Genomic DNA, 12,400 nt, shown 5'->3' with positions numbered 1-12,400 from the left:
TCGGCGTTATCACACCATACGCGTTCTCACAACAGAAGTTCAAAGATACGATTTTCGCTATCGACAGAACAGAACGACTAATCATCTCGAATCCAGTAAGTGATGACAGCAGTCATTCCGGGAGTTCCTTCTCGCTCAGTGAAGAGGAGAAAAAAAACATAGAAAACTGACCATGTACCACAAGCAAAATCCACAGGCAAGATCGCTGCCGCTGGGAGCTGGGATACAATAGTAAGAGAGACATAAAAGAAAAAGGGAAGATGATAATCAGAAACCTGACGAGAGAATCGCAGCAACCATGGCTTCGTCGTCTGATCATCCTCACGACAGAGAAAATAATGACAACCATAACAAGCCCAATAGACCGGCCCTGAAGATCGACACAACCATCATCGCACCTACTACTACCGCCCGCGCCAGCGCCGGTACTGAGGTCCCGTCTCCAGAGTCGTCGTCTCCCCCGCAAAGTGCCGTCAGCTCGATGTCGACTGCATCGTCCATTCTTTCCAACTCGTCGAGAGAATTCATCCTGCAGCTCGCTCATCCCAATGCTACTGATGGTGAACCTGACGACGGTATCGTCCTTCTGATGTGGCCTGTCCCTGTCTCGACTCCGGCTCCTGTGTCGTCTCCGGTTTCCCCGGCTTTGCCGGTCAATCAGGCTGCTCCCGCTCAGAATCAGGATCATGTCCAGGGGCTGGGTGACCAGAGTGCCCAGGTGACTGGGTACGATCAGACAACTATGGAAGATCTCGCAACAGCTATGGCTGAGACTGAGATCTCCTCTGTGTCGGGCGCCGATTGTGACGAGGGTAATGTCGACCATGTGGATCAGAGTACGTTTCCTAGAAGTAGTGGGCGTTCAGTTAGTGATAAACCATGATGCTAATGGGGTAATGAAGCACTCACGAACAGCGAAAGCAACAACAACGACATCGACCAGGATATAGCAGCTAATGACCCCTGCGACCCTGGATACGACGCCGACACTTCAACTAGCCTGGACGACGACTGTGACTATGAGGCCATCCACGCCTTCTGGGAGAACGTTGTCTCCGACGGCCATGACGATGCTGTCGAACAGGAGGAGGGTCATGGGCATTCAACTTCGTCGTTCGTTCAGGAGTGACTGACTGAAGGTCTCGCTCTGTCAGTCAGCTACCAACTCCCCAGTCCCGATTGGGGAGAGTGGTAGCTGACTGACAGCGAGTTTCGCGTCTCGTGAAAAGTTGTCTCTTGTCTGGCGTTGAGGTTTTCTTTTCTGTTGGGTCTTGAGCGTGGAGTAAAGGGGGTTAAGGATCAAAAGAAAGAAGGAGTCTTAGAGGTCTGCTATATTCTTATGGAGTTGATGGTGTTGTGTTGTTTAGCAGGTCTCGGTTGGTTGGGAGAGAAAGAAGAAAGGATGACACGAGCTCGGGGGGATCTGCTCGTTTATGTATGCTCGGGTTGGAGCTACCGTATGGTCGTTTACCGTCGTTTACGAGTTTCATGCAGTTAATGTTGTCATCTTTGAATGTTTCTTCTCGTATTTGAGTGTTGCCGGGCTCATTTAGGTGTGAGTACTTCGTGCAGTTGGTGTGCATTCAATTGGATGTGGTTCGTAGTTGTGTTCCGGACCTCGCTGGGTCAGAGTGATATCCTGCACGCTCCATTGCACTGCTAACTTTGCTGGCTTAGGAAGTACGAACTAGGAATAAGTGATACTTGATTCTGCATTATAAGCAATAACGTTTTAGGGTCAACTGAGAGCTTTTTCTTGCACGGGAAATCAATGATATTAAAACCATGTAGAGGCATGGACGGAGTTCAGTAGAATCAAAGTAAGAATAACAACCGAAAAGTACCCAAGATCACCGGTAGCGAAAATAGCAGAAGGAGAGACATGCTATACACTTCTCATACGCCTCAGAAGATTCCATTAGTCTGCCTTGCTACACCGTAGGTTTGTCTATAGCACGCACACTGCAGCTGCAGCAATGACCATAGCCCCAGCTACACCCGCCTTGACAGTAGATGCAGAGCCAGTTGAAAGAGGAGAGGATGGAGATGGCGTGGACGATCCATGACCAGACTGACTGTGTGAGCCTGGAGTTGAAGGAGCGCGGGAGCTAGATGCCGAAGCCGATGCAGATGCGGACGAGGAATGCGACACCTTAGACGATGATGCGGCACCAGAGGAGGATACCGTCGGAAGGGTCGCTGATGCAGCGCTGGAGGAGACAGCGCCGGAATCAGTCGTGGAGGTCCTGGGCATAGACAAGGTCGTAGTCTCAAGACCACCGCCCACCGGTGGGATAGATATGGGATGACCCGCGATGGAACATTGTCGGACAACTTCACTAGATACGGCTGGCGAATTATTAGTCCGGTCCAGTCCGTAGGGAATGGGTTGGCTTATACCAGACTGGTCGGCAACGTTGCATGATCTTTGGACGCAGGGAGATATGGTGGTAGGCAGATCAGGCTTCTGGCAATGGCAAGCAAAGTCTGTCAACTGTGAACATCCATCGCGCTCGAATGCACTGATGAAGCAGTTTATCTAAGAGACAAGTTGTGATGTCAATCAGGTTAATCCCATCAGCTGGACGTTAAAGCTTACAGAGCATGAAGGGATATTTGGGAGCTGTGCAGTAGCAAGGGTGCTAGCGAGCAGAACAAAAAGTGCGTTGAATAGCTGCATTGTTGAGGAACTTGGCTTTCTATTATTTGAAGTTGTAGCTTGCGTTGAGAAGAACTTAAGCGTAGCCTGAGGAGCGACAAACGATAGTTGCCAGACAAGTGGTCAGAGAAGACTTATGAGCGGAGGGCCTTACTTCTTATAAGCTTGTGCCACAGTTTCACGGAACTTTGAAGCCGGTATCACATGCATATAATGTTCCCATTGAGGCATATCGGATTGCCCCGTTTTCATTTCAGAATTATGGACATGGGGTGGGCGATGCACAACCCAAGTAGGAACCTCCGGCCGTTTGGAGTGATCGGGCAAAGACCATCTTCCAAAACGCACGGCCAATCAACCATATGTCTTACAAGCTTGATCCATCCCCTTCTTGAACGATGCGCTGGGTTGTTCATGAAAGGACGTGTATATAGACGGAGATCATTGCCGAATGAGCAAAATGCGACGTAGGACGGGTAAAATTGCACGTAGTTCGTGGTGACACGCAGATTTCTGTCCATAGCGGGTGACAGTCGGTGTCATACTATGTTGGGACCATTCAGATCAAATTCTGTTGTGATCTCAATGGTGTCTGTTGTCAGGGTACGACCAAAAAAGGGGGAGAGACTTGACTCATCGCAAAATTCAGCGACAGATGTCAGCTATGGAGCTTGGAAACGAACTACAGAATCATGCAGTCATTTGGTGCAATGCGAATGCATCAAAGGCAATCCCTAGCAGCCTTGAGGTCCAGTTATAGCGCCCCCTCCATCTCTGAGCGTAGATCGGCTAATGCAGGAGCTTCTTGGACATGTCGAGGGGAGCTTGCAGTGAACGTCCAGTAGGACAGTGATATGAAAACCAATGGTTTGGTAGCACTGAAAGGGGCTTTTTTGTCTGACCAACCGAGTAAAAAGCGCTCAAGCGCAACGTCTTCGGAGCCTAGACATCTTCGGGTCCTTTACGCGGAAGCATCCACCCTCTTTGTGAGATACTGTGCGACCAGCCACTCCTGTCGTGTGCTCAGCGTGGTCAAATTCAACTTCACAGCTGCTGCGGATCAAAGGTTGCTCGAGTGGCGTTTAGGAGTCACTAAAAGTATACTTCGCCCAGCCTGTAGTCCAACGGCTTGCGTATATACCTTGATTATATTACCTCCGTGTTTGTGCGTAGTTTGAGTGGCTACTTGTGTTCCACAGTGTCTGCAGATCAAGAGAGTTGACTGGGAGAAGACGGAGGTTGGCAATCAAAGTAGTGTAGGTCATTCAAAAATAGTAATCCAAAGGGTATGCGCAGAGTTCTCCCAAACGCCCGTCCAACAAACACCCATATTCCCAAATCTATCTCCCGTTGTTCCATGGGACAGAAATATATAATTGCAGGGTCCCACCAAGCCGATGCTCAAGACATCAACTCGTCAATATACGCTCTCTGTTTAGTGGTATCGTCCGGGTTCAACAACACGGCCAACACCTCAATGGGAGGATTGAGGCCCAGCATATGCGCACGTCTCCACCGCTTCAGTCGAGCAATTCCAATGCAAGGCTACACCAATATAAGGTCAGCTCAAAAGAACATGAGGTATATGAATAGAGTCAGACCTACCCCGTACTGGCTTGAGAGGTCGAAGTTGCGCAGAATCTTCTCTCGTAGCTCGAGGCCCTCCTGGTGAACTGGTGGAGATGATCAGCGTACTTGTCACAGGAGATGCCTGACTGGGGCGTGTCACTCACCTCTGGGCCCTTGTCTCTTTGCTTCTTCCTTCTTCCAGTACTGCTGCAGCTGCCTTTCGGTAATCTTTTCCGCCTTAGCATCCTCTTCTGATCGTGGTTGTTGAATCTCTGTCTGAGCCTGCTTCCTTACGGCAAGCTCTGCCACATGGGGTTGCGAAGGCTCCGTGGGAGTAACAGAGGCCTGTTCTGCTTCGGGCACATCTTCAACGGATGGTGTACTCGATCGAGTAGTATTACTCGATCGAGTAGTATCAATCAGGTCGAGATCTTTGGCTTTCTGGGAACGTGTAGATGGCGCTGCTGATGGCTTCGTGACTCTGGACTTGGAGCCGAACGATAAGGTCGCCTGGTTTGAACGGGTGGCGGCAGTATTGCCACCGCGGCGACGAGAGGGAGGCATTTTGTGACTTTGATGAAATAGCGTCGGCTATCAAAGGGTATGTAGATGATGTGCAGCAGTTTAATGAGAAGAGTCCAGGCTGAAGGAAAATCCAGGACTACGTCTGGGCCAGGCCTGGTTGAGAGTGTGGGGGAGACGATGTCATCATGCTTGTTGCACATGGCAACCGCCGCTACCGGATTTACTTCCACCAACCCAATCCAGTTCTATCACCCCTGGAACACCATCACAAATTCGTCTTTCTTGCCTGCTTAAAGGTATGCTGGAGTAATATTTAACTTATTATATACTTGACTAGATATAGAACCATCCAGCTAGTCAGCCTGTCTGCATGTTCCTCACGTGGCCAATCAGCAGGCTTACATTGCGGGGTAGATAGTGGTACCTGAAGTCCGTGGACGAAGTAGCCTCCCGGCCTGCAGCTGACCAAGGGCCTTGTTCGGATTCTGAGGGAGTATCCACTTCGGTGGTTCGATGGGAATATCTTGTAGAAGATCACATTTAAGGTGAAATTGCGCGTGCCACTATGATGTAGTAATCTGTCGTTTATCTACCATGCTTGTACATCGATAAACTACTAATCTCACCTGCTTTGTTTTGGCTACTAAGAATATCAACAACATGCCCTTGTCACTATTCAACATAGCCTATAGAAATTCCGTGGTTGTGATTGATAATCCTTGATGGAGAGTCTACTTGAAGTACCTGCTTATCGCCAGTATGGGTCAGTCACATGGCATCATTGATAAGAGCAGACCTGCAGGGCGGAAGGCACACGATTGACCGCTTTTTGCAGGGGAGCTCCAAGTGGAATCCATCCAAGTATGGATCAGCGCATGGGCAGCGACCCAGCTCTATTTAACAGAGAATGCATGAGACTTGAGATTTGATCTAATTGAGTCTACTGTGAGCAGATTGATAAGAGCTCATATGGAACACATTCGGGAGCGGCCAGCTAGGAATGTACTATCCAGGGTGCGTTTGCTGTACAGAAGGATGATTAATCGTCCAGGCGGCAACCAAGGCTGTATGCAATCGATTTGCCGCCCAGAATGGCTTCGTCGTTTCACACTGCATAATCATCATCCAAGCCCCGATTGTTGATAAATGAATGACGATCAATAGTTAAATTAAAATGTTCTGCCTAGTGGAGAGCCCAATCATTAGTGGAATGACTCTAAAAGAAGTTGATATGTGTCATCAGCTGTCTCCGAGGACAGAATGCACTGCAGGTAGTGATACTAAGATAGTATGACAAGGGGCATGAATTGGTGATGAGTTAGTGGGGAGTTAGTAAGTTCCTTGTATACTCCGTACTGAGCAAAAGGATCGCGGCTGGCTGGCCTGACCAGGGTCGGGGAAGAGGTCAAGTTCAAGTAGTTCCGTGGCTGCCGCTGGGAACTTAACCTGCTTAGCCGCCGCAGATGGTCCCCATCACCTTCTCCCCTCCCCACATCAGCGCTTGTAAACAACCCTCGATTGCTTCACCAACGTCACACCGGCTTCCTCTCCCTTTCCAGCATCTTTCGACTCTACCCCCGTTTTCCCTCCTTTGCCGCTTCCGAATTCCTGTCTGACGCCGCCCGCACCCTAAGCCGTAATCGCCTAGCCTCGCCCAGACTTGGTCCGAACTTCACGTTCCATAGCAACGAGAGGGGTGTACCGCAACTGCGCCCTCACAATACCTTGGGTGCAGCGCTATTAAGCGGGATTTGCTCACGATATTCGGCTTCTCTATGAGATTACCGCCGATCTATAGCTCATCGAGGTCGCATATTCTCCGCAGAATCCCCGGGGCGCATCCCTCTCACCCGCCGCGTGCCCATGGTGGTGCGGTAGCAGTGCTCTCAGCATGGCCGCCTTCGTGCGAGTGTCGGGGCCGCCGAATGGCCATTTTCTGATCGGCTACCCCGGTATATCTGCAACAATGGTGAGGACCAACTGTTATCTACTCTATCTTCGATGCATACAGCCATTGCTGACCTCCAGAAGCCACGTATCGAAGGCAAGGTTGAGATCAGGCCTAGCGTCGGCATCACAGCTCCCGTCAATGTGTCCCTCGTTACCATATCCCTTCATCGACGTGAGACAATACATCCCTCCGCCGATTCCGTGACAAAGAAGCATCTTGCGCCCCCTAGGAAGGAGATCACCGATATTGTGGGCAAGGAGATGCTCCTCTTCCGCTGCCCAGCGGGTCGAGAGTACGAGGAAGTGATATCAATGGATTTGCCCTTCGTCCTTTTCATTCCATTTGGGCGCGGAGGGCCAGATGCCTCGAGAAGAGTCCCACCCGCCAGTTTGCAACTCCCTAGTCGCACCGCAGAGACATTCTATGAAATAGTGGTCATGGTTCAACAGGGTCATTCGGATCAGCGAAAATACACATTCCCGGTTCCCATCTCCCGATATGACACACTCTCCACATTTGGAATGTACAACCGTCCCGAGTCGGCGGAAAGGGTGTCAGACCATCTGGTCACCTTGGGCATATCCTTGCCTCGGTGGTCTTACGGTCCCCTTGACCCGGTGAGCGTTTACGTGAAACTATCGCCCAATCTCGACTGGATAGGCAAAGCCAGGAAAGTCACGATAAATAAGATAACGATTGGGATCGACGAGGAGATCATCTACAACCATGAAGGTGATGAGCCACAGCGGAAAGTGAGGACCTTAACGAAGAGGACAGAGCCGATTGGGGTTAAGCTACCCCCGTCAGGCTTTTTGACAAATCTGGGTCTAGTATTTCCTGCCAAGGATCTTCGAGATTCCAAGGGCATTCTCCCCAGAAGCGATATGGCTTTTCCGGCTTACGCTGTGACTGGGTTTACGACTACGGCGAGCCTTTACAAGATCGAATACTACCTGACAGTAAAGGTTCGTCTTCCCATCTTGCAGGTGCAGTCGTGTGACTTTGGCTAACAATCTTCAGGCCCACTTGACGTCCGCCAGAGATATCGTCATTCGACAGCCCATAGTTGTCTGTCCTCTTGATCATGCCGGTTGCAAAGAGGAGATGGATGCTATCGAACAGGCTGCCCGCGAAGCGGTTCATATTAATCCAGATAATCCCATGCTGCCACTTCCTTCCATCGTGCGGCCCAGCGATCCCAATGCTCTTCGTCATCTGGGTGTGGCCATTGTCGGCAATCAAAAGAAGCCTCTCATAGACTGAGCCTCAATTTTCAGTTCGGACTCACATGTCCACGATTTTCAACCAAGTGATGCCCACGCTTGCTCAGCCGCGGGGTAATCGGGCCATTTTACAGCGCCATCCCCAGGACAACGCCATATACGCGCCGATAGAGCCTGACCGCGTCGTATATTTCTTTTCCGATTCGGCGTGCTTGCTGTGACGCAAAAAGCGTCATTACGTCTTACGAATGCATGGACTACGGAGTTTTGTCGTTGCATGGTTTTCCTGGTAGCCATTTCGTTCCATATTTTGTTGGCCGGAGCAAAAACGGGGTGTTTGGGTTGCCTTTGCTTCACACGGAGGAAAAGGCCGGGGGAGAGGTTCCATTCTGGTTTGGTTCACATGCTTTCCCATGCATGTTCTAGTTGTGCATGCGCAATATAATATGTAAGATCTACCTTTTACGGCTCAATTCTGGAAGCGAAAGAGAAGGGACCCATTTTCAGCAGCTAGACTTGGATTCAACATGTGGCAGACAGGGCAGATAGATGATCCCGTCCGCATAGTCCACAATATTTCTTGCTTATCACGCAAGGCCGACTATCTGGAATACTATATAGCGATGCTAATTTCTGGAACGAAATACAACGAGAGCCGCGAATACAATGAGGCAAGAGGCTCGTATATCTTCACTCATCTACCACTGCACCTGTATTGAAAACATTCAAAATCTGTAGGGTATTCGTAGAACATCGTAGCATAATACATGAGGGCGCATCCAACTAAGCAGCCATACAATACGCTTGTCAAGACATAGACTCTCCGCATAAACAACGACTCAGAACGTCATGAACCGATAACAAGAAGTTCGAGCCATCCATCCCCAGTCAATTTCATGGTCCTTCCCCAATCTTCAAGAACTCCATAGCAGAGCTCAAGGTATCATCAAGATCGCGACAATTGCGTTCCTTCATGTCTTTCTCAACACGTCTCGTAAATTCCTTGACCATTTCCGCAATACTCTGGTATTGGGGGGACTTAGGACCGAATGTAGTGTATGCATTGCCGAGATTCGTCATCATCTAAACTGCGTTAGAGGGGCAGACACGTTATGACTGTATGTGCGTGACTTAAAGACTTACCTGGATGTAGATTTCTCTATAGTCGGGACGAGGGTCTGTCATTTTGGAGATATGGGTATGGAAGGTGCTACTGGAGCAAAATCAAGAGATTTTATGGTGGTGGTGCGGCCCCTTTTGATTCCCCGCGGTTGTCGGATCTGATAAGCAGAGGAGAAAGTTGGGCCAGAGGTTTAGGCGTCAGTCGTCAACGCTCACACAAAAGCGGTCTATCGATGTGTGACATGGGCAGATTTGCTCTGTTTGAGTGTCGTGAATATGCTTTTACTATCCAGCAGGGATGGTGAATTCTGCCCTTGAAGATGAACATGCAATAATGTACTTTAGAGAAGATAAGACTAAACTACAGTACAATCTTCACTACGATGACGACATCAAGCTATACCAAGGATATAATATAGATATAATCGAAGTAAAGGCGATATGTACATTTTTACAGAATAGCATCTTGATGAGCTCTATCCGGCTTGATCATTAATTTCCATTTGTTTCAATGTTGGAACATCAACTGATGAAGAAGCAGTCCAAGAAGAGCCCCGCAGAAGGCATACCTGGATACACTAACGAAAAAAAGAAAGCAATTGATTTGGACCCTCCAATTGTTTCACCAGAACTGGTTGGAACTGCAAGTTTGAAGGCAGACCGCAGGCTAAGCCCGGAACTAAACCCCGTGCGTTCAGATTTTCTTATCGGAAGTGGATATCGATCCGCCCGCGCAGCTTAACTTTCTTTCCACTCTCGCTTTCCCCTCACGCGCTTTGCATCCCCAACCAGTACTACATGCTCTTTTAATTGGGTCATTGTCGGCTGGAATCAAAATGGCTGACATAGATGAGGCCGTCATTCATATGCCTTCGCAGGATGCGAGCGCTCACATTGACACCGACCTCTCCGATGAGACTCAGGACTTCCGCATGCTGAATAGCATTTCCTTGTCAGTGCTACCACGCGTTTCTTCTGGTCCCTGCCTCATTTACAGCTAAATGCGCATATAACATGCTAACAATGGAGAAAACAGCCTTACAGATGGATCTCAACAAAGTCTCCCCAAACGCGGTGAAAAGGACTTCGAACCGAACCCGACGCTCTTTCAAGCCGACATTCTCTCCGCCTCGCGGCAGGCCATGCACAATGCTCTCTCGTACCCTCGTCTACACCACCCAAAGACACAAGTGATTGGAATATACTCTCCCAATGGTCCGGTCCCGCCGCGATCTGCCCAAAAGCTAGATACGATTACTGAAGAGTCGGAGCCCTCGAAACCCGCAGGCACGGAAATGGGCGTCCATCCCGACTCATGTGTCTATGTGCCCACCCCCAAGGGACAGTACTTCAAATCGATAGGTCAGGCAGATCGTTGGAACCGCATATGGCTACTTCCAGAGGAGGCTCTATATCTGCTTGAGAGAGGGACTCTAGATATCAGGTGGCCCTGCTCGGAGGTCGGGTGTGCTGACGAGGAGGGAGCGGACGACTCTGGAATCCCCATGAGCTTACAGGCTGCTTATGCGGCTTTTATGGGGCGGAGCGGTCTGACTAGTGAGCGGTACTCGGTTTATGCGGGATTGAGGCGGTTGGGGTATACGATCATTCGTGCCCCGGGATGGCACGATGGAGAGGAGGGTGCAGAGACCAGCGAATCACAGCAAACCGTACTGGAGAAGCCTCAGGGTCTAGGTCTTGGGATTGCTGGGGTGTTTAGACAGCTTTTGCAGTGGCTGTACAAACCTGGTAGCGCTACAACTGCGTTGGGGCCTGTTGTGGGGCTTGGGATTCATCGCAGTTATGGTACGTTTCCTGCTTGCCACTGCGCTTGCGATTTGCTGACAATGTTTCAGATGACATATATCAGAAGCTCTCTATCATCCCCTGGTATGACCCGACTGCCTCACCATCTCCTCCGCCTCCCACGACCCCGCCCTACCGTGTAGTCTTCCATATCTACAAACCATCCACACCATTCAAGAAATCCGCCCCTCCGACCCCCGACTTTAGGCTCGCCGTTGTGAATGCACGCACGCACACCACAATTCCGACATCAGCTCAGCTTGGCGCATTGCTCGAGAGCACCCCGCTTGACCCACCGGTGGGCGAGAAGATGAGTCGCCAGCTGTACCAGCGACTCCGGTACGGATACAGAAATGTGATCCTGGCTGTAGTAGACGAGGGAGTTGTGAGCTACCTCCGCATCGCGGACTCGGCATTCGGCAAGGAGAAGCTCTACAAGGAGAAGAACGCTAAAGGAAACAAGGGACCCTGGCGTCCACGGCCAAAAGGGCGCTGAGGGCGTGAAGTTCCATTATACAACTCATGCTAAATATAGCAACTGAAGGGATAAGAGCATTTCTCCCCTGGAATAAGGCCCGAGATCCACCAGAAAGGACGCGGACTGAATAGAGGGGATGGTAACAATCTGCCATCATCTTTAGTATATCCGTCCACAGGGCACAAAGAACGGATATAGATGCTCAGATGGCGAGGCAGTGGCATTTACAGCTCACTGACCAAGCAAGATCAAATATGCGGTGGGAAAAGTCCGAAACAGGGACAAAAGACAGCGAGATACCCGTCTATTCTTCCAAGTTCTATACCCAGATTCTAACGCCACCCTACCGTGTGAAAAGGCTGAAACCAAACCACAACCACCAAACTCCATAAGATATACAATAGAAGCATAGAGCCATCGTGTCGCGTTATTCGTAAACCCAAGCCAGCCCACTGCAATAAACCTAGTGCCACAATCAGTACTAACCCCCACGCCAACCAACGCAACCTAATTCAACTCACCTACACTATAGAAAGTCCCACGGATCAGATCAAATCACCTCACGCATCCAAATAATCCGCCGCCATCAACAATTCCAAACACAACTCCGGCGGGATATCCATATCCGGAACATATGTCTGGTTCTTATTCTTCTCATTGTAGCAGAAATACTCGCATACTTTTTCAAGCACAATACCGCTAATATTCTCGAGGACGCATCGACCGGTAACGGATTCCGAGAAGCGACCTATATAGTAATGGAGTTGTTAGCAAGTGCCACCACTGAAACACACATGTGAGGAGACAAGACTCACTAGACGGCTCTAACATGCGACGTATCGTCCCCGACACGCAGGCTGTGCTGCGCGGGATGACGAATTCGAATCCATCACCGGATACTAGGGTCACGTATTCGGACTGTGAGGGGGGATTTGAAGCGGACATGGTGTGAGGGAGTGGGTGGCGGGATAGGGAAATAAGTAGATGGAGCAAGCGAGAGAAATGGAAATGGATGGAATTGGCAAAGGTACGAGACGCGGCGCGGGGCGGCGATAAGTGAGTAATCG

At 50.0% G+C, this 12,400-nt stretch overlaps 6 protein-coding genes across 6 annotated transcripts; 3 read left to right on the top strand and 3 right to left on the bottom strand.

Annotated features, from left to right (window-relative positions):
- Positions 1-298: 298 nt before the first annotated feature.
- BDQ94DRAFT_167575 (uncharacterized protein) lies at positions 299-1,129 on the top strand (the record flags this gene model as incomplete). Its single annotated transcript, XM_026770839.1, has 2 exons — positions 299-836; positions 903-1,129. The coding sequence occupies 2 exons, from the start codon at positions 299-301 to the stop codon at positions 1,127-1,129; spliced, it is 765 nt and encodes a 254-aa protein (XP_026629726.1).
- A 2,670-nt stretch (positions 1,130-3,799) lies between these two features.
- BDQ94DRAFT_138328 (putative DNA polymerase delta subunit 4) lies at positions 3,800-4,981 on the bottom strand. The gene is made up of 3 exons (XM_026765225.1): positions 4,393-4,981; positions 4,265-4,332; positions 3,800-4,204 (listed from the first exon to the last, which is right to left on the bottom strand). Exons 1-3 carry the CDS (start codon positions 4,790-4,792, stop codon positions 4,061-4,063), a joined length of 612 nt encoding a protein of 203 aa, XP_026629725.1. The 5' UTR covers positions 4,793-4,981; the 3' UTR covers positions 3,800-4,060.
- Positions 4,982-6,644: 1,663 nt separating this feature from the next.
- BDQ94DRAFT_167573 (arrestin C-terminal domain-containing protein) lies at positions 6,645-7,967 on the top strand (the record flags this gene model as incomplete). Its single annotated transcript, XM_026770838.1, has 3 exons — positions 6,645-6,722; positions 6,785-7,669; positions 7,725-7,967. The coding sequence occupies 3 exons, from the start codon at positions 6,645-6,647 to the stop codon at positions 7,965-7,967; spliced, it is 1,206 nt and encodes a 401-aa protein (XP_026629724.1).
- Positions 7,968-8,661: 694 nt separating this feature from the next.
- Positions 8,662-9,196, bottom strand: BDQ94DRAFT_138324 (uncharacterized protein). The gene is made up of 2 exons (XM_026765224.1): positions 9,071-9,196; positions 8,662-9,010 (listed from the first exon to the last, which is right to left on the bottom strand). Exons 1-2 carry the CDS (start codon positions 9,110-9,112, stop codon positions 8,822-8,824), a joined length of 231 nt encoding a protein of 76 aa, XP_026629723.1. The 5' UTR covers positions 9,113-9,196; the 3' UTR covers positions 8,662-8,821.
- Positions 9,197-9,468: 272 nt separating this feature from the next.
- Positions 9,469-11,445, top strand: BDQ94DRAFT_116256 (tRNA-splicing endonuclease subunit sen54 N-term-domain-containing protein). Its single transcript, XM_026763671.1, has 3 exons — positions 9,469-10,001; positions 10,086-10,855; positions 10,906-11,445. The coding sequence occupies exons 1-3, from the start codon at positions 9,886-9,888 to the stop codon at positions 11,349-11,351; spliced, it is 1,332 nt and encodes a 443-aa protein (XP_026629722.1). The 5' UTR covers positions 9,469-9,885; the 3' UTR covers positions 11,352-11,445.
- Positions 11,446-11,893: 448 nt separating this feature from the next.
- BDQ94DRAFT_167570 (elongin C) lies at positions 11,894-12,278 on the bottom strand (the record flags this gene model as incomplete). Its single annotated transcript, XM_026770837.1, has 2 exons — positions 11,894-12,081; positions 12,149-12,278. The coding sequence occupies 2 exons, from the start codon at positions 12,276-12,278 to the stop codon at positions 11,894-11,896; spliced, it is 318 nt and encodes a 105-aa protein (XP_026629721.1).
- Between the last annotated feature and the right edge of the window lie 122 nt (positions 12,279-12,400).

Source organism: Aspergillus welwitschiae (assembly GCF_003344945.1).
Source record: "Aspergillus welwitschiae strain CBS 139.54b unplaced genomic scaffold BDQ94scaffold_6, whole genome shotgun sequence".
Taxonomy (NCBI): Eukaryota; Fungi; Ascomycota; class Eurotiomycetes; order Eurotiales; family Aspergillaceae; genus Aspergillus; species Aspergillus welwitschiae.
Note: the sequence above shows the minus strand (reverse complement) of the source record. Positions and strands in the feature narration are given on the sequence as shown.